This window comes from Equus przewalskii, chromosome 9 (genome assembly GCF_037783145.1).
Source record: "Equus przewalskii isolate Varuska chromosome 9, EquPr2, whole genome shotgun sequence".
In the NCBI taxonomy this organism is placed as follows: domain Eukaryota; kingdom Metazoa; phylum Chordata; class Mammalia; order Perissodactyla; family Equidae; genus Equus; species Equus przewalskii.
Window position 1 is genome coordinate 10,416,611 of NC_091839.1, and position 21,132 is coordinate 10,437,742.

Below are 21,132 nucleotides of genomic sequence, written 5' to 3' on the forward strand. Positions count from 1 at the left end.
ATTCGGTGTCTTTTCTGATTTTCCTGGCTTTTGAGACCCAGGCCTGGGGTTTAACACAGGAAAGGCAGTACAGCGAGTCATGCCGCCCTTCTGCTCAAAACCCTTCCATGAATCCAACTAGGGTCTGTACCTGACCTAATAGCATTGGACCAATGTCAGGCTCCGTGTTTTGACAATGTACGGTGGTTGCATAAGATATTATTGGGGAAAGCTGCGTGAACGTTACACAAGAATCTCTGTACCGTTTTTCCAACTCCTTGCGAGTATTAAACTATTTCAAAGCAAAAAGAGAAAGATTTATTGAGCACCTGCTGTGTGCCAGGCCTTGTTCTAGGAGCTGGGGCCTCAGCGGTGAAGATGACGAGTCCCCACCGTGGAGGAACTCACAGTGCAATAGGGCTGTTGGCAGAGCGGTTTAGTGCCAGGACCTCGGAGCCTGACAGCTTCCGTTTGAATCCTGGCTCTGCCACTTACTGGCTGTGGGCATGTGTGTAGCGTTTGGCACTATATAAATTCTGTTATTGTTATTATTATGTTTCTCCAGATCTCTCAGTTGTCCTCTCCTCTAGGAAGCCCTCTCTGATTTCCCCAGACTGGTTCTACCACCTCTTCTGGGATTTCACAGGTCCCTGTGCACCCCTCACCATCTCTCTGACCCCTGTGCCCGTCCCCGCCTGCTCCCCGAGCCCCGACCACCCTGGGCTGTCTTGTTTGGTGATGGGTGTGTCTCCCCCACTGGACAGGGAGCCTGAGGATGGGACCAGGGCTTTCCTGATCAGGGCTCTGTCCCCAGCATCACCCAGCACAGGGCGGTGCCCGCAGCAGGCAGTCGATAACCAGATGCTGAACGCATGAATGTGAAGGGCAGCGAGGGGACCACGGGGGCAGTCTGTGTGTTCCTTACCCTGGTCATGGCATGGGGATCCTCGGGCGACATCTGGGGGTGCCGCTCCATCCCCGGGCCTGAGTGATAGAACCCGCGCGCGAGTGGAACACGGTGTAACAGTGCCCCCTTGTGGTCGCCCCCCGTCCTAGAACCCTGGCGCGGGTGAGGCTCCCCCTGCCCAAGCGAGGAGGGCGGGGCGGGATCCCAACCCGGGTCACCCCGGGCCCCCGGCGCCCATGAACAACCAGGCGCGGGCCCAAGCCCCCTCCCTGGCCCGGACCTCCGTCTCGGTCCGGGCTTCGACTCCGGTCAGGACCTCGATCCCAGTTCGGAACTTGACTCCCGTCGGGACCTTGACCCTGTCTCAGACCCCAACTCCCGTCCGGGCCTCGACTCCGTCTCGGACTCCGACTCCGGTCCGGGCCTCGACCCCGGTCCGGCCCGCGACTCCGGTCGGGACCTCGACCCCGGTCCGGCCCCCGACTCCGGTTCGGGCCTCGACCCCCAGCCGGACCCCGACTCCGGTCTGGCCCCCGACCCTGGTCCGGATCCCAACCCCAACCCCAACCTCATCCTCGGTCGCTGCCGCGAACTCCGCCCTACCTGTGGATCCGCCCCCAGAACCTGCTCCAGGGCCCACTTTGTCACCCGATAAAGACCCTGCGCCCACAACGCCGAGTGTGAAGCATGTCCCATCAGTCGCCAATGGGTTCGGGCCCACCCAGGAGCCCCTTCCTGCTCCCCCTCCATCGGCCACTGATTTGCTGGGGCCCACCCCGAGCGCAGACCCATCCACCACCAAGTGGACAGATCCCAATTCTGGACCTATCGTGCCCATCCTGGGGACCCTCCCGACGGCCACACCGATTCCTACCAACACCTTCGCCTCCACCAGTGAGAACTTCCAAGTGGACAACAAGATCACGATTCGAGTGATCTACTGGTGAGGGGCCGTCCCCACCCCACCGCCTTTCTCCCCCTGGGGACAGGGCTGGACCGAGTACGTGCTGGGGTCTAGGCAGGTGAGCGGAGGGAGTCTTGATACCCAGGTTGGAATCGTGGCTCCACCCATCATTCTCTTTGGGACTAGAGAGCTCTGGGTTCTAATTCCTGCTCTCAGCTTCATCCCTTCACTCTCATTCCTTCATTCATTCATTCATTCAGGAGCCACTTGCGTTCCTCCGTAGGGACGCTAGGACGGAGCCCCCTGAGGGAGGACGGGGTGGGGGAGCTTCGGACTGGGTGGTCAGGGGCCGCCTTTCTCAGGAGGTGGCGCTGGAGCTGCCACACTTGTCATGAGGGGGAGGAGGCTGCGAAGGGAAGGGCTGGGGTGGGGGAGGGGATCAAGGCAGCAAGGGGGAGGGGCCAGCAAGTGCAAAGGTCAGAGGAGGCTGGCCTCTGTTCTCATTTGTGAGCCCAGCTGGGTCTCTCTCTGTGTCAAGGACAACAGCAACACATGACCTTCCTTGACTTCCCTGAGACCTAAGGCTGAAGGTGCCCAGGGAGGGACCTTTGTCTGCCCCCAACCCTGTGCCTCTTGCCTGTTCTAGGTCTGCTCCCCCTCACCTCTCCTCGTCTCACTTTTTCCCTCTTCTCTCTGTCCAGGCCATCTCTCCCATTCTCTGCCTGTCTCCCCAACCCACTGTCTCTTTTCCTTTCCTCTTGCTGTGCATGTCTCTTTCTCCTTCTCCTGTCTCTGTTTCCCCATCCTCCGCCCCTTCTCTGCCCATTTCCTCCTTTCTTTCTTTCTTTTTTTTGGAGGAAGATTAGCCCTGTGCTAACTACTGCCAATCCTCCTCTTTTTGCTGAGGAAGACCAGCCCTGAGTTAATATCTGTGCCCATCTTCCTCTACTTTATATGTGGGACGCCTACCACAGCATGGCTTTTGCCAAGCGGTGCCATGTCTGCACCCGGGATCCAAACCGGCGAACACCGGGCCACCGAGAAGCAGAATGTGTGCACTTAACCACTGCGCCACTGGGCCGGCCCCCATCTCCTCCTTTCTATCTGTTTCTCTGGCTCCACAGATTTCTTATTTCATTCATTCAACAACTCTCATTAAGCACCTACTATGTGCCAGGCCCTGTTCTTGGCTTCAGGGACCCAGCAGCGAAGGAGACAGAGATCCTCGTCCTTGCGGCGCTGACATTCTGATGTGCAGGGGCAGGAATGAACAACACACGGCACACATAGTAAATTGGCTATCTTAGAAGATGACCAGTGCTGTGGACACAAGGCAGCTTAGGGGGGTGGGTCACAGTTTCAGCTGGGGGAGTCAGGAAGGCCTCGCTGAGAAGGTGATATCCAAGCAAAGACCTGAAGGAGGGGAGAGGAGGAGCCACGGAGATACCAAGGACAGAGCCTTCTGCAGTGGGAATAGCCAGTGCAAAGGCCCTGAGGCAAGCCATGCCCGGAGTGTTGGAAGAAGAGCTAGGAGGTCCCTGTGGCTGGAGCAGACTGGTCCAGGAGGAGATGGGGAGGAGATGGGGCCGCGAGGTGATGGGGGCAGGTCCTTCGGGGGCTGTGGGCCATGGCGAGGACTGTGGGGATTTGCCCTGAGTGAGATGGCGCTATGGGAGGGTTCTGAGCCGGAGGAACGTGAGCTGACTCGGGGGTTCACGGGGTCCCTCTGGGCCTGGGGGATACTGATGCCGTGTCTTCCCTCTGTCTCTCTCTGCCTCCCTCCTCCTGCCCTCGGCTTCCAGCGGCCTCTGAAGCTATGGCCTTCGGGTGAGTAGTTCTGGCTTTGCAGGTGGGAGGCGTGTAGGACATGAGGTCTGGAAGGAGTTCCTGTCCCTCCCCCCCTGCCCTCCCAAGTCCGGCGACCCCGTGACCCTGCGATCCCGGGACCACATGATCTCATCTCCTCCCCACAGTACATTCTGCTGAGAAAGAGTCTGGACCAGCAATTCCCAAACCGTCTAGTCTTTGTGAGTTTGCCTGAGGCGTGGGGGGGCAGCCAGGGTGCTGAGACCCCCGAGGGGCCTGGGGGGAGCTCTCAGCCTCCCCCCACCCCTAACATTCCCTCCCCAGGAGGAGGACGTAGGCGCCCAGGCTTCGGGGGAGTTTGAAGTGTTTGTCGAAGGGAAACTGGTCCATTCGAAGAAGGTGATTCTGAGCAAGGGTTTCGGGCGCGGAGGGAGGGTGGTGCCGGGGCCCTGGAGGTGGGGGACACTCACGTCGGTGTTCCTTCCCTCTGTGCCCAGAAAGGCGATGGCTTTGTGGATGAGGCCAGGCTGCGGAAAATCGTGAGCGCTATCAATGAGGAGATCAAGAGAAGGTAGCAGGCACCTGGTAGGCCGGAGGTGAGGTGGGAGGGGTGGAGGCTGGGCTGGGGGGGTGGGGGTGGGCAGGGGGCTGGGCACTGTCTTGGAATCAAAGACACCCGAGCCCCCATCCTAGCTCAGTCAGTCCTCACTGTTCTTACTGGGACAAGTCATCTGCAAGCTTTGCTGAGCCTCAGTTTCCCCACCTGTCAGATGGGGTTGTTGAGATGATTCTCGAGACGCCTCATCAGAGCTAATAAATAGTGCCTTGGCCCAGAGGAGGGCTCAGGGAATGTCAATGATAATTTTTTTTTTCAAAAGAGCTTTAGATTTCTCTTTTTTTAGTTTTTAGTTGTAAACCTGTGCTACCCAAGAACAGCATGTGTCTTTTCCATTGAAAATTGATACTTAAAATTAAATATGTTAAAGATGCATTCATTAGTCACGCTAGCCACCTGTGGCTGCTACATTGCACAGTGCAGACGCAGAACGTGGGATCACTGCAGAAAATTCTAGGCTAACTTTGTCTGAAGCTATTAAAGGACATGCATGATAATTTACTTGCCTCCCATCCTGGATTGTTCAAACCACTTAGCGTACACACATCCCCAAGCTGCTGCTTACTAGGTGGCAGGCACTGTCCTAACGCTTCCCGTGGATTACGACGCACTATTATTTTTATGGTGCTGTCATCACTATTACTATTTAAAATTGTTTTCTCTCTTCTCTCTCCATCTCAGGAGCCTCGGTGAGATGACGAGAAGGGCTGAAATGTTGCCAAGTCAGGTCCTTTTCTGATGGCGGCTGGGGCTGAGGTGGGTTCCGGGAGGGGCCAAGAGGGAAATACATACAGAGTCTGCCTCCCTGAGTTCTGGTCTCGCTGTGGCTGCTGTCGCCACCCTCAATCCTGAGGTCTGTGGAAGTCGCCTGCTCCATCCTTCCCGCATCTCCAACATTTGGCCCTGGGTGTGGGGAGGGGAGGCCTGCTGTGAACATAAGTCTAGCCCTGTTGCTCCCAGCCTTGCTCCTGGTGGTCTAGCCTCCACTCTTCATGCTGTTGAGGTCGGTTTCTTTCTCTTGTGGCTTCTTCCTTTCCCATGCCCTGGTTTGGGATACATTTTGAAAACTTCCCATCTTACTGGCATTTTTAGGGATTAAGACAGAAATAGGGATTGTGGCAAGTCCCAAACCCTTGACATCGCAGACTTCACTGCATGACAGAACCACCTTCCAAAACCCACAGGTCTTAGAATCCCAGCGTGGGGCGGTGTCTCGAGGACCTGGGGGAGGGCCATCTGTGCATTCAGTGGACATTCATGGGCCCCTATTCTGCACCTGGCACTGTGGGGTCACTGGGCGCGTGCCAGGAGGTCTGGGGCAAGGCATGGGCATCAGACTTTTACCACGTCTGACTGAATCACGGCTCCAGGAGTTGAACTCCCTTTCCGACTCTCCTCCCCTCCCCAAGGCTGGAGGTTGGGTGTGGAGACCGTGCTGGAATCACAGGGTTTAGGGCCCCCATCCTCTAGGCACACTGTCGGTCCTTCTGGTGTAGCTCCCACCCCCCACCCCATCTGAGTCATCTCATTAGCGGGAATCATCTAGGGTCCCACTGCCAGTCACCTCATCAGCAGAAACCATCAGGGCCCATCACGAATAACCAAGACACTTCTGTCGCTGGGAAATTACGAGTTCAGAGGTTACCTCCAGAAGTCAGGGCAAAGGCCAGACCTCTTTCTGCGTAAAGCTAATTTTTCACTACACAGCAGGTTTGAAGGAGTCTCCGCAGGGACAAGGTGAGTGGCAGGGACCTGGGGGGGCCCCGGAGGAAGCGTCACCAGTGCAGGGCAGGGACAGCAGCTGTGGCAGAGTGAGGTGGGACAGAGAGGGGCTGGAGAAGGCGGAGGAGCAGGCCCTGGAGCTCCTTGTCCCTGCAACGCACAGAGTTCCTGTCTCTGGCTTAAATCCTCACAACTTGAGCTGTGTGTGTCCTTGGGAGGCGGTGTGGCAGATGGGCTCCACCTCGGACTAGCTGAATGGCCCTGATGGGTCACAGAAGCTCCTGGCACCTCTGGCTGTTCCCTCACCTGGAACACAGAGATGCTAAGAGGACCCAGGGGCCGGGCACCGAGAGGGTGAGAGGAGTCAGCCCGTGTAGACACTCGGAACAGTGAGGCCCAGGAGGTGCTAAACGATCTTCTTCTTTTCTCTACATTAGAGAAGAGAGTCACGAGTCACTTGACCTAGGTCACACAGCTGGGGTGGACTAAGATTCCAACCCAGCCCGTCTGTCTGCAGAGCCCGAGTTTTCCCACCGCACTCTGTAGCCCCGGACGAGCAGAAGAGGAAGGCAGAGTTCAGGATTGGGGTTTCAGTGTTTTCTCCTGCTGTCCACGACTTCACACCCAGACAAGGGGTGGCAACCATGAGAGACACCTCACGGCAGTTGTCCACCAAATCATTCTTTTTTAAATTTTAATTTAGTTTTATTATTTTTTTTGAGGAAGATTAGCCCTGAGCTAACATCTGCTGCCAATCCTCCTCTTTTTGCAGAGGAAGACTGGCCCTGAGCTAATATCCACGCCCATCTTCCTCTACTTTATATGTGGGACGCCTACCATAGCATGGCGTGCCAAGCAGTGCCGTGTCCGCGCCAGGCATCTGAACCGGCGAACGCAGGGCCGCCAAAGCGGAATGTGCGCACTTAACCACTGCGCCACTGGGCTGGCCCTCATTCTTTTTTTTTTTTTTTTTTAAAGTTTTTACTTTTCCTCCTTCTCCCCAAAGCCCCCCAGTACATAGTTGTATGTTATAGTTGTGGATCCTTCTAGTTGTGGCACATGGGACGCCGCCTCAGCATGGCTTGATGAGTGGGGATAGGTCCATGCCCAGGATTCAAACCGGTGAAACCCTGGACCACCCAAGCAGAGCGCGAGAACCTAACCACTTGGCCACGGGGCTGGCCCGGCCAAATCATTCTTTTACGCATTCCCCCACTTTCACTTGTTTGCCTCATGCTCCATCAGCAATGAGATATCAGCTCAAAGAGGATGCCCTCACTCCTCTCCACTCTTGACTTATCTGTCACCTTCCAGGTGACATCAGCACTCTGAGCTTAGCATCTCCATCTGCAGAATGAAGACAAAGACTTGGCCATCCTAGCTGGGGCAGAGACCCCTAAGTGTCCCTCAATGTCTATCCTCTTCTACTTCCTTCAAAATAGTCCCCAGCTAAAGACTACATTTCCCAGCCTCCTTTGCAGCTGGGTTGTGGCCACATGACTAAGTTTTGGCCAATAGGATATGAGCAAAAATAATGTGAGCAGCTTTTGGGTTGTGCCCTTTAAGGAAGGGGTGTCGTCTGTCTTGCCCTCTGGAATGTGGATTTGATGGTGAGCCATTTTGATTATGAGACAGGGAATGACTCAACAGGCGTTGAGTAGGGACGATGGAACAACAACAGGGAAGGAGTCTGGGCTCCTGGTCGAGCTGCCAGAAATCACCTGTCAACAGACTGTTACAGGAGGGAAAAGTAAACTTCCTTCTTGCTTAAGCTGCTGTTATTTTGGGTCTCTGTCACATGCTGTCAAGCCCAAGTCCTAACAAATACGCCAGGATTGGGAGGGTGTAACTCACTGAGTGAGAGCAGTCAGTGAGCGAAAGGGTCTGACTGTAGATTTTTTACTATATCATAAGATAAAAAATAAGAAATCATAATAAGATAACAAATGCTTTAATGAAAGTTTCTATGGTAGGCAGAATTCTAAGGTGACCCCCCCATGACCCACACTTTTGTATAATCCTGTTCCCTTGAGTGTGAGTGGACATATGAATATGATGGGATATCGCTCCCAGGACCATGTCACGTTATATGACAAAAAGGATTTTGCACTGACTCTGAGTCAGTCAAATGAGAGATTATCCTGAGTGGGCCTGATCTAATCAGGTGATCTTTTAAGGTGTCCCTTAAAAGAGACAAGAAGCAGCAGAAGAAATTCTCCTGCTTGCCTTGAAGAAGTTGGGAGAAGTTCTGCCATGTTGTGAGAAGGCCAATTGGCTGGGTCTTGGGGACAACCTCTAGGAGCTGAGAGTGACCCCCAGCTGACAGCCAGCAAGAAAATGGGGACCTCAGTCCTACAACTGCAGGGAACCGAGTTCTGCCCACAACAGGAATAAATGTGGAAACAGTAACAAGTATCGTACATATGAATCCAAATCTATCCATGATCACTTTGAAGGTTAATGGTCTAAATGCAACAGTGAAAGACAGAAACTGTCAGAGTGACTAAAAAAACAAGACCCAACCATATGTTGTCTATAAGAAACCCACTTTAAGTATAAAGATATATGGGTTAAAAGTAAATGGCTGGAGAAAGATATGTTATGCTAACACTAATCAAAAGAAAGCAGGAGTAGCTATATTAATTTCAGCAGAAGAGACTTCAGAGAAAGAAAATTTATCAGGGGGTAAAGAGGGGCGTTGCATAAGGTTAAAGGGGTCAATTCTTCATGAAGACATAACCATCTTTAATATGTACTTGCCTAACAACAGAGCATCAAAATACATGAGGCAAAAACTGATGAAACTACAAGGAGGAATAGATGAATTTGCTATTTTAGTTGAAGACTGCAACACCTGTCAATGAGAAATGGCTAGACCACCAGTCAGAAAATCAATAAGGATCGTTGAACTGATGATCATTTCTTTTTCCTTTTTCTCCCCAAAGCCCCCCGGTACATAGTTGTATATTCTTTGTTGTGGGTCCTTCTAGTTGTGGCATGTGGGACGCTGCCTCAGCGTGGTTTGATGAGCAGTGCCATGTCCACACCCAGGATTCGAACCAACGAAACACTGGGCCACCTGCAGTGGAGCGCGAGAACTTAACCGCTCGGCTATGGGGCCAGCCCCATGAACTGATGATCATTGAACAATATCACCAATCAATTGGATGTGATAGACATCTGCAGACTACTCAATCCAACGAGAGCAGAGTACACGTTCTTCTCAAGCTCACATGGAACATTCCCAAGATAGACCACATTCTGGGCCATGAAACACACCTTAATAGTTAAAAGAATAGAAATCATACAATGTCTGTCCTCAGACAATAGAATTAAACTAAAAATCAATAACAGGAAGATAGCTGGGAAACCCCAAATACTTGGGGAGATTAAATAACTCACTCTAAATAACACCTGGGTCAAAGAAGAAATCCGAAGAGAAATTAACAAATATTTTGAACTAAATGAAAATGAAAACACAGCTTATCAAAATTTGTGGGATGCAGTGAAAGCAATGCTGAGAGGGAAATTCGTAGCATTGAATGTATCTATTAGAAAAGAAGAAAGATCTAAAATCAATCACCTAAGCTTCGACCTTAGGAAACTAGAAAAAGACAAGCAAATTAAATCCAAAGTAAGCAGAATAAAAGAAAAAATAAGAATTAGAACAGAAATCATGAGATTGAAAACAAGAAATCAATAGAGAAAAATCAATGAAACCAAAAGCTGGTTCTCTGAAAAGATAAATAAAATTGATAAGCCTCTAGCCAGGCTAACCAAGAAAAAAAGAGAGAAGACACAAATTGTAAATATCAGAAATGAAAGAGGGGACATCACTATAGACCCTATCCTATGGACATCCAGTGGAATATTACTTGACCATAAAAAAGAATGAAGTGTATGCCATGACATGGATGAATCTTGAAAATATTATGCTAAATGGAAGAAGATAGACACAAGAGGCCACATACTGTAGATTCCATTTATATGAAATGTCTAAAATAGGTGAATCCATAGAGATAGAAAGTCGAGACTGCTACTGTGGGTATGGGGTTGCTTCCTGGAGTGATGAGGATGTTCTAAATTCAGATTGTGGTGGTGATCACACAGCTCCGTGAATATACTAAAAACTGCTGGGGCTGGCCTGGTGGTGTAGTGGGTAAGTTTGCTTGCTCCACTTCCACAGCCTGGGGTTCGTGGGTTCAGAACCTGGGCACGGACCCACACACCGCTCATCAAGCCGTGCTGTGGCAGGCGTCCCACATACAAAATAGAGGAAGATGTTAGCTCAGGGCCAATCTTCTTCACCAAAGAAACAAACAAAAAAATTGCTGAATTGTATGCTTTAAAAGGGTGAGTTTAATAGTGTGTGAATTATATCTCCATAAAATTGTTAAATATAAAAAGTTTCAAAATAAAATTGTAATAAAAAATAAAATCATTGACCGCTTATGTCAGCCTGAAATGAAACTAGAGATTGTCCAGAAACCCAGGACACAAGGGCCCCTCTCCCTCATTATCTTCCCAGAGACGTCTGCCCTTGGGGGTTCATGAACCCTGACCCACACTTGACAGCCCAGCCCTCTTGTAAGTGTCTAGAAGATACTCAAGGAGTGTGAAGGAACCTTGTTTTGAACCCAGGATGCTGGTTGTTGTTATGACCATGAAGGGAGGGAGACTCCAGGCTGGACGCTGTCCAGATGAGCCCACATCTTTTCCTGAGGCTGCTCTGCCTGGGCTGCGTGGTGACATTGTCTGCTGCGAGGGACTCCTAGGAGATGCCACCTAAAAGTGGGTTTCAGAGGAGTCCCTCCGACTTCCTTTCTCCGCTGGCCTTAGTCCCACCCTAAAGTCCCTCCCAAATTGAGGGTCTCCACGGAGTTTGGAGACAGGCTTCATCCAGTTGAGGCGGAAGTATTTAAAAATCTAAAAATACACAAGAAAGACAATAACAAAGCAATCTTTGAAAATATAAAACAAACTGACACTAATAAAGCTAACTGTGTTTCAAGTCGATCGCACAACCACACAGAAAATGTGACTTTAAAAGACAGTATTTTAACTGTACATTGTAACAAAATGGAACTAAGCGATTTTATTAATGTAAATACAGGACAGTGACCTAGTTTCTTGAAATAAATGGCATAAAAAAGGATGGGAAGGGGAACTGTTACAGATTAAAAGACTTAAGGGACCTGTCAATCAAATGCAATGTGTAGATTTTGTTGGAATTCTGATTCAAAAAACCAACTGTAAAAAGCCATTTTAAAGACCACTGTAGAAATCTGGAGATAGACTGGGTGTGATATGATAAAGAATTTCTGTTAATTTTGTTAGCTATGATAAAGTTATATGTTAATAAAAAAGTCCTTATCTGTAAAAACACATACTGAAGTATTTATATGGGAAAGGATATAATGGCTGGGATGAAAAAAAATCTTAGTTATAGGAAAATTCTGGACATATAAAAGTACAGTGTAGTAAGTTTCTGTGTACTCATCACCCACTTCCCATTATTGTATTGTTTTTAGGTAAATACTGGATAATGTATAGAATTTTGAGGATTATACTATCCTTTCCATTTTTGTATATGCTTGAAATTTTTCTTAATAAAAGTGCTCCTTTTGGGCACCCAAGCTACCTGGGCCCCCTGCTGCTTATGTCTTCACAGATTGGCCCAGAGAGAGGCTGCCACAAGAGGAAAGGCAATGGGCAGTGGGGAGATGGGATGGGGGACACTCACGGCCGGGTTATGGGGCCCTTCCTGCCCTGCCCCATGTCCTCTGAGGTGTGGAGGATGAGGTCAAACTGTAGCCCCGCTTCTGCGGGACCTGGAGAGTGAAAGAGGGCTTCCCCATCCCGTGCAGACCACTCCGACCCCACAAGGATGGGCTGTGTGGGAAGAGATTGGGTTCAAGTCTCAGTTTTCACCCTTGGCCTTGGGAGGCAAAGGTCAGAGCTAGTTTCTGTCCAAGGTGTTTGGGGCCATGGAAACATGAATTCGTAAAATTTTTATTCCATGATCAGTCTGTGCCTTGCTCCCTGGTCTGTCTTTTGCTCTTCTTGGGGAGAATTATGATTCTTCAGGTTACAGAAATTCAAGCTCATTTGAGAACAATGTATATGGAGTGGTGTGGTATCATGGAGAATATATATGGTCTTCGTACCCGGTTCCCAGCACAGAGCTTCAAAAGTCCTTACAATTTTCTGAGTGATGGGAATATCTTTGTTGTACTAATGAAGTGACTAGTAGCGGGCACCTAGATAGCTTTAGGATTGGGGCTAGTCACCAGAAGACCAACCCATGTGATTGGAAGGTTGGAAATTCGGGACAGCCCAACCTAGGGGTGGGGGGAGGGGCTGGAGATTTTGCGCAATTACTTGGCCAATGATTTAATCAATCATGCCTATGGAATGAAACGCCATATAAAAACTCTGGATGCTCAAGCTCAGGGGAGCCTCCTGGCTGGTGAACACACTGATGTGCGAGGAAGGTGATAGGGAGAGGCCACGGAAGCTCTGCCTCTGGGACCCCCAGATCTTACCCTGTGTGCGTTGTCATTTGGCTGTTCCTGAGTGGTATCCTTTATAATAACACTGCAAGCAGAGCACTTTCAGTGAGTTCTGTGAGCTGTTCTAGCAAATTACCAAACCTGAGCGGGTCATGGGAAGCCCTGAATACATCGCCATCAGTCAGGAATGCTGGTGGCCCCTGAGACTTATGGCTGGCATCTGAGGTGAGCGGAGTCTTGGGGCCCGAGATCTTAAACCTGGGGAGTCTGATGCCAGCATCAGAATTGAATTAAAGTGCATCACTTGGAGGTTAAAGGACTAAAATGAACACAGAATGTCTCCAACCTGCCCCTGGCCTTTTGTCTTCTCTTCCTTTTCTTTCTTTTTTTGTAATCAGCTCTGATGAAGAAGTGATTATTTTCCTGGTGAGGCAGGACATCCTTCAGGGTGGATACGTCCTGTGGGGGATCAGAATTGACCATCTCAAAGTGTGTTTCTTCGGCTTGATTGTTTTTAAGAACAAAGACTCTGAGAGAAACTTTGACCCCCCTCCCAATTGCCTAAAAGAATTTAAAATAGAATGGCCCGTTCCAGGAAGGAGCTAACACCATAAGATAACTATAATGTAACGTAAAACGTGCCTCTCAGGTTGCAGTGTCTGTAGTTGGCCCATTTACATTTCCATCTCCATGTAAATTACCTTCCACTCCCTTGACATCCCACACCCGTACCCCCAACATCCTCCTTTGTCTTTAGCTGAAGATGGTATTTAAGATGAGAGCTTCCACCATTTTGGTGATGAGTTGCTCAGTTTTCCTGCATGTCTCCCATGTGCACGCATTATGAAGATTTGTTTGACTTTCTCCTGTTATTCTGTCTCATGTCAATTTGGTTCGTAGCCCGGCCAGAAGGACCTAGAGTGGGTAGAGGAAATGTCTTCCTCCCCTACAGTCCTATCTGAATTCATCTCCGAAGCTCTTCCGGAACATTTGCGATAACACCTCCCCAGACTGCCTCCACAGCCCCACCGGGAAGGACGGCTTTGGGGTTGGAGAACCAGTCTGTTCTCCTCAAACCAATATATCATCACTCCATTATCTGTCAGACTCAGACACAAAGAGGAGACACGCGGTGATAAATGTTCACACATTATGAAGGCCCTTTGAATTCTTATTTTCTTTATTCACACAGAATGTCTAACTGCAGATCCCCCATTAGTCACCCATGGCTTCGTTGATCTTGCTGGACCCCTGGTTTCCCAAGATCACAGGCTAGAGAAGGGTCTACAGGACACTGCAGGACAGCGGGGTGAGGACGTCACACCGGCCAAGCATCCATGTGGCTTCCATGGGCAGTGGTGCCTAGATACACAGTTGAGTTTGTCATCAATGTTCCTATTTCCTGCTGAGATTCTCCTCATCTATTAACTTATTGTGTACATATTTTCCTTTGAGTTACTGAACTTATTTATAATGGCTGTTTTAAAACTTGTTGTCTGCTGAACCGTTTTGACTCACAATACTTCCGACAACCAGTTGTCCAACACTCTGGACACTAGCTGGGTGTCCTACAACTCGATTCAATTCTGGCGCCATCTCCTGGAGCTTGCATGAGACACCACGAGTTAAGGACTCAGTCCCACAAGACTGCCCCCACTTCAGATGCCAGTCAAAAGTCCCAGGTTGTCACCTGTACTTCTGACCAACCAGTTATAAATTCTGGGGTTCCAAAAACCCCCTCCTCAGGTTTGATAATTCACTGGAATGACTCACAGAACTCAGGAAAGCACTTGACTTCCTGTCACTGGTCTATTGTAAACGAGGCAACTCAGGAAGAGCCAAATGGGAGAGATGCGCAGGGTGTAGTGTAGGGGAAGGGGCATGAGGCTGCTATACCCTTTGTGGGTGCACCACCCTCCCAGGACCTCGATGTGTTCACCAACTTGGGAGCTCTCCCAATCCCGTTGTTCAGGGGTTTTTATGGAGGTTTCGTTATGTAGGGTAGGTACGATTGATTAAATCATTGGCCACGGTGATTGACTCAGTCTCCAGCCCCCCTCCCCTTCCTGGACGTTGGGGTTTGGGGCTGAACGTTCCAAGCCTCTAATCAAAGCTTGATCTTTCTGGCAATCAGCCCCCACCCTGAAGCTGTCTAGGGGCCTCTCAGCCAAAAGTCACCTTCCTCACTGGAACAAAAGATGTTCCTAGCACCCTTATCATTCAGGGAATTCCAAGTTGTAGGAGCTCTGTGCCAGGAACCGGGCAAAAGGGCAATATCTTTCTTATTATATCATGAAGTCTATTTCTATTTTGAGGATGCAATGATTCTCACCTGGTGTTTCCTCCCCTTAAGGCCCTGTGACCCATCCATTTCTGGAGAAGTGGAGGTCTTTTTTCCTTTCCTTGCAGAAATCAATAGGTATGGGTAGGTCTTGGCGACAGGAGGAAATAGGGTCAATATAGTCATTTTTGTTATCTGATGGGTAGAGAACTACCCCCACTTTCCTTTTCTGTGTCTTCCTCTCAATCCTTGAAGGAAATAGAACCCTACCCATGATGCTAGTCACATCCAGTTAGAGCTGGCAGCCCAGTGCCATCCTTACTGGGAGCCCTACCCATGCTGGCGCATCTCCAAATCAGCTGAGTCTGGGACTCAGATATGAGGTCACATATTCAGGTTTTCATAAAAAAACTAAATTCGGTTTACACGATAATATGTATTTACATATTCTAAGGCTGTGAGTTGGTCCAGGAAGTCTAGATTCTTATGTGTTCCCCTCGTCATGAAAGTTTCTATGTTTCACCTCTATAAGATTTCATCACTCATAAGGCAGTGGAAGAAATGGAGTGAGGTTTGGGATCAACTCAAGAGAAACAGAGCGTTGAGTAAGATGCCCAGGGTCTCACAGAGATCGTCAACACCAGAGTTTGAACCCAAGCAGTCTGACACCAGTAGTGTGCTCTCAATACTTCTGTGACCCCGGTCTAGCATCTCTGCCCTGTTGAGGGGCCAACTCCACTGTGAGGACAATGCCCTCTGATGGGACCAGCTCATGATCTGGGGTCAGACGGACCCAGAAAAACCACTCAACTCTTTGAGCCTCAGTGTTCTCTTCTGGAAAAATTAAGTGAGAAAAATCTATGACTAAGCAGTTCAGAACTGTGGAAATCTGAGTTATTACAATTCTTACTGTTTGGACGTCCACCCCTTTTTCTCTAAACCCGAGTTTAGCTTCCCTCCGGGGTAGAAACCTGCCATTTCTATCTCTGGCCAGATGCTGGAAGAACTCTGAGAATAAGCAGCCTGAGTAACCTGAGAAGTAGAAATTCCAGGCGATTTCCTGAATCTAAGCGAGACGGTTTGGACCTTGAGATACCCACCATATCAGAGAAAGAGACCAAGCTTCCTGAAGACGATTTTGGAGAGTTTTATATGTGTTATGCACTCCTATTTATTGCATAACGCTCTTCCAAGTTTGACAACTCCCTTCCGTTACCATCAAGTGTAAAGAAAGGCGTGTGATCAAGGAAGTCAAGAAAGGGGGCCGGCCTGATGGCGCAGCGGTTAACTGCGCACGTTCTGCTTCAGAAGTCCTGGGTTTGCCAGTTCGGATCCCGGGTGCAGACACGGCACCGCTTGGCAAGCCATGCTATGGTAGGCGTCCCACATATAAAGTAGAGGAAGATGGGCACGGATGTTAGCTCAGGGCCAGTCTTCCTCAGCAAAAAGAAGGTTGGCAGCAGACATTAGCTCAGGGCTAATCTTCCTCAAAAAAAAAGAAAAAGAAAGTCAAGAAAAATGCTACATTCTAACTCAGTGAGGACATGTTTGTCTTCAAAGTATGTAAAAATCTCCTGCTCTTACCGTGGGGGAAAAATAAAGACGTGAAAGAGATCTCAGCTCCCACACCCCAAGCACCAGCCCAGATGGTCCTAAAGGGAAATTCTACCAAACCTTAAATGGATAATTCTAATGGATTTAAAAATGTTCCAGAACTTAGAAAAGAAGGAAAACTTACAAATAATTTATTTGATGCAATAGCATTAATATCTAATAGTAACAAATACTCCACTAGAAAACGACACAGCAATCTCACTTATGAATACGAATGCAAACATCCTTAAAAAAGAAGCCGAGATCCAGAAGCACATTAAAAGGATTGTACTCCGTTTGTAAATAAAGCTCATTTGAAGAATGCAAACCACACGTTATCAATAGCTCTAAATGTGACTCACTGTGGTGGCAGATGGAATAATAAGCCTAGGGTCACCTTCACAGATTCGGAAAAGGCCTTTGACAAAATTCAACAACCACTGTTGATAAAACACACGCGTGCGCGCGCACACACACACACACAGAGCAATAGATGGATACTGGAAGAATTTCCATAAAACGAGAACCAAGACAAGGATGCTTCACTATCATTCACACTATTTTACATCAGACGGAAGGTACTAGCCGGGGAATTAATAAGGAGGAAGAAATTACAGGCATAAAAGTTGTAAAAGAGGCCATATTATCACTATTTGCGTATGACTTGTTCTCCAGCTAAGAGAACCCAATGAAAACTACTATAAACAATAAAAGAATTCCGTATGTTCACAGGCTACCAAATAAATAGGCAGAAATCAATTATTTTCAAATACCCAGGCAAGTTTTTACAAAATGTAACCAAAATAATCCTCATTTACTACAGCAAAAAATAAAAATAAAAATAAAAAAATAAATAAATAAAATAAAATAAAATAAAATAAATAAATAAAAGAAAGAAAAGAAAATATCTGGGACTAAATGACTAAGATCTCCTTTAGGGACATTAAGGACAGACATGAACACTCTCCTGAAGGATACAAAGGGAAGTCTTAAAAAAAATGGAAAAAGAGGTCATTTGGGTAGGAAGACTCAATGTCTCAAAGAGAGCAGTTACCCTTGAGTCAACGAAGTACGATATGATTCTCATAAAAAAGCTGTGTTTGAAATAACGTAAGCTGACTTTAAGGTTGACATAGTAATACAAGTAAACAAAAATAGCCAGAAACACTCTGAAAAAGAAGGAAAATGAGGATTTCAGCATCACCAGATTTAACACTACTTTAGCAGAGTTTAACACTAGTTCAACACAGTTTAGTATAAGATGAAGAAGCATCTTTAAAAAACTCAGCGGGGAAAAGATGGACTAGTTAGCAACTGGTTTTGGAGCAATCAGGTGGCCATCTAAAAAAAAATTGGATCCTGACCTTATACTGGACATCAGGATAAATTTCAAATAGTTTAAAGATTCTAATATGAACAATGAAATAACACACATGCATCATAAAAACTCTGAGATTCAAAATCTAGAAGGTTTTAAAGAAAATCGGAAACAAAAACAAAAGCCAAAATCTCCATGCTTAAAGGGAAAAAATATAACTCACATCACAAGCTATTATCATCTCTCATATCACTACATAAATAGTTACTAGAATCAATAAAAAAACCCAAAATTATTCAGGAGAGAAATGGTTAATGATATGAACAGATAGTTCACGGAAAAGCGAATATATATGACTTTTAAATGAAAAGATACTTAACTTTGTTCATAAGAGAAAGGCAAATTAAAACTGATAGACCATATTTCAACTATATAGATTAGCAAAATCCAGACATTTGCCGGTTTACTGTGTTGGCTAGACCATAGGAAACGTCACGTTCATCAGTTGCTGCTGAGAGAGTAAGTGGCACAACATGCAGGAAAGGCAACTTAACAACATCTATAAAACTTCAAATGAGTACCTTCAGCCCCAAATTCTCGGTGCTGGAAATTCATACTATAGATATTATATATAACAAAGTATCTAAGAAGCCGCCGATTATAAGATACACCATTATTTTTATGAAAATGCTGTATTACACCATGAAATGTAAGATGTACCCCAATTTCAGAGATGTCAATAGATGAAAAATGCATTTAGAAGGAAGCAATACTGTATCTGTACACATGCCACGTGATACGTGCAGAAGATTAACTCTTACAGCAATTTCTTTTTGCCAATAGAAAAAAATGGGCAACAACCTAAATGCCCATCAATACATTCTTGCTTAAGCAAATTACAGCACAACCACAGAACGGAATAAAATGCAGCTCTAAAAAAAAAAAGAAGAGCAAATGCAGCGGTTTGGAAGGATCTTCAAGATACGTTCTTACTGAAAAAGCAACATATAAATCAGAAAATAAAATATGCCCATTTTTGTGAGGAAATGAAGAAGAAAACCCACCCAGATTTGCATTTGCTTGCATATCCGTAAGGAAACTGGAAGGACAGAAGAGGAGCTGTGGTTCCAGACGGGGGCTGTGGCAGGTACCGGGTGGAGGGGACAGGGATGGAAGACTTGTCACTGTATATTATGGGGCTTGTGAATATTTACCCAAAAAAGTTTAAATAAAATTAAAAACTGAATGCAAGAAAAAAATCCAGAAAGTTCAGATATCCCCGAATACATGATTTATCACGTAATACATACAATATTTACTTTGCTAGCCATTTGACATGGCTCAGAAAACACAAAACCAACCTTACACTAAAAACTTCTGTGGAATCTGCCATGAAGAGAACATATTCTGACAATTTCAAGTTCTCTCCACGGCCTTCCAGCCCGAATAACTCAGCGGCAGCCCCTTATTCCGATCACTACTATCCAAATAATTTCTTTCACCATCATGGGCTCTATTATTGGCCATTTTTCTTCATCAAGTCTCAATTTTATAAAACCATCTTTCATTTTGTAGCGAAGCAATTTTAAAGGCATTTCCGCAACGCAGGGAAAAGAATCTGGATCCGTCACAAACTCCAAGAACGTTAGTCCTAACACTTTGAGATTTTTTTCTATCTTCTGATGCTTTTTCATGATAAGCTTCCTTTTCCCCTCGTCTCCCCCCCGCCAACTGTGCATTGCCTTATTCTCACATCCTTTGACTTGTTAAAATCAAGTTACAGGATTGGTCTAAGACTGTCTGGAATACGGAGGTTCTTTCTGGAGCAAATGCCATCACCAAACTATTCTCTGGGGATAAACTTGTCACAGCCGAGTTCTTCTATCAGAGGATTGATAACTTCAGACGCAGTCAGAGCGACAGTAAACGTTAAGAGATCAAAATCCATCCTCTGAGGATTCCGCTGATACCGGGCATCCAACGCCGCTCCCCTCGCTGCGCAGGCGTCGGCGAGTCTCCTGCGGCGTTCTGCGGGCTCCTGCACCCTGCGCGGGGCGAGCGGGCCATGGTCCAGGGAGAGGCGGAGGATCTGCTGGGAGTTCATTCCCACGGCGCTAACCGGGGGGCGGAGGCGCAGATACGGCAACGCGGCCGCGCCTCCTGGGCTGTTCCCGGGCCCGGACCTGGGCCTGCCCTCGGGACCCTCTTCCTCCGCCGGTTCTGCCAACAATCGGGCGACCTCTGCCATCTGGGCTTCCCTGGGCGCCGCCATCGGACCTGCCCTCGCCTCCGCCATCGGACTTTCCCTGGCCTCCGCCATCGGACCTTCTCTGGCCTCCGCCATCGGACCTACCCCGGCCTCCGCCATCGGACCTTCTCTGGCCTCCGCCATCGGAGCTGCCCCGGCCTCCGCCATCGGACCTTCTCTGGCCTCCGCCATCGGAGCTGCCCCGAGAGCAGCCATCGGACATTCCCCGGCCTCCGCCATCGGACCTTCCCCGGCCTCCGCCATCGGAGCTGCCCCGAGAGCAGCCATCGGACCTTCCCCGGCCTCCGCCATCGGAGCTGTCCTCGTCCCCGCAGGCCGCGCCGGGAAGGGGACCGGCTCCCGCCTCCCGCCGCCTACCTCGGCCCTCGGGACGTCGCTATTGCCGCTCGCCGCGTCCGTCTGCGAGACCTTGCTGTCCGCGGGCAGCTCGGACATCGCGGACCGCGGGGTCGGCTCGGCGGCTCCCGGAGAAATTGGAACACCCGGGCAGCGCGATGACAGGTGTGCGCGGAAGTGCGCGTGCGCGAGCGCTCTGGGCACAGGTGACCGCTGCGCGCAAACCGGTGCGCGCGCGAGCCTGGATCCTCCGGTTACACCTAAGAGCACTGCGCATGCGGCGTCCCCAGGTGCCCGCTGTCCTCCAGGTGCCACCTAGCGGCCGGAAGCGCTGACATCTTTGAAACGGTCCCGGGTCTAAGGAAACCACGAAGGGCGGAGCCTTTTTTTTACGTTTCGAGCAGTTTACTGTTTATAAGGAAGGTCACAAGATCGCCTCCTGTTGGCTTTGTCAAGATTCCATCCCAAGATGCTGCTCTCTAAGCTGCTTGTTCTCCTGTGATTGTAATGCCACTTCTATTATATACCAAGATATTCTAGATTCATCGTTTTTTTTTTTGTGGGGGCGGGGGGAGTCTTTATTTTTTCCCATTTATTCGTTTGTCTGTCTTCACCAATACCAATTCTCTTAGCTACCAAAGCTTTATAATAATACACTCTTCTTGTTATTTAAAATTTCTTTGGCTACTCTTGGACATTTATTTGTTTCTACATCTTCTTTGTGCAATATAATAGAGGCAGAAAAGTATACAAAATATAAATATACAGCTGAATGATTTATCACAAAGCGAACACCCATGTAACCTCCACTCAGATCACGAAATTGAATATTTCCAGTGTCCCAGAGCCTTACTCCGTTCTTATCACGATTCTGTCCTTTCTACCCCCC

The 21,132-nt window shown here is 48.3% G+C and overlaps 2 protein-coding genes across 4 annotated transcripts; one reads left to right on the forward strand and one right to left on the reverse strand.

Annotated features, from left to right (window-relative positions):
• Positions 1-999: 999 nt before the first annotated feature.
• On the forward strand, positions 1,000-5,021 carry SELENOV (selenoprotein V). Of its 2 annotated transcripts, none has more exons than XM_070557746.1 (6): positions 1,000-1,829; positions 3,593-3,617; positions 3,764-3,817; positions 3,921-3,995; positions 4,094-4,181; positions 4,894-5,021. In XM_070557746.1, exons 1-5 carry the CDS (start codon positions 1,123-1,125, stop codon positions 4,169-4,171), a joined length of 939 nt encoding a protein of 312 aa, XP_070413847.1. In that variant the 5' UTR covers positions 1,000-1,122; the 3' UTR covers positions 4,172-4,181; positions 4,894-5,021. The 2 variants fall into 2 exon arrangements, with proteins under 2 accessions (XP_070413847.1, XP_008530307.2); XM_008532085.2 differs by having other exon boundaries at positions 1,016-1,829; positions 4,094-4,192.
• Positions 5,022-16,455: 11,434 nt separating this feature from the next.
• LOC103558853 (EP300-interacting inhibitor of differentiation 2-like) lies at positions 16,456-20,931 on the reverse strand. Of its 2 annotated transcripts, XM_070557747.1 has the most exons (2): positions 20,180-20,931; positions 16,456-20,131 (listed from the first exon to the last, which is right to left on the reverse strand). In XM_070557747.1, exons 1-2 carry the CDS (start codon positions 20,340-20,342, stop codon positions 19,482-19,484), a joined length of 813 nt encoding a protein of 270 aa, XP_070413848.1. In that variant the 5' UTR covers positions 20,343-20,931; the 3' UTR covers positions 16,456-19,481. The 2 variants fall into 2 exon arrangements, with proteins under 2 accessions (XP_070413848.1, XP_008530306.2); XM_008532084.2 differs by having other exon boundaries at positions 16,456-20,931.
• Between the last annotated feature and the right edge of the window lie 201 nt (positions 20,932-21,132).

Excerpts from the sequence above, each read along its gene's own strand:
- LOC103558853 (XM_008532084.2), bottom strand. The coding sequence starts at position 20,342 with ATGTCCGAGCTGCCCGCGGACAGCAAGGTCTCGCAGACGGACGCGGCG.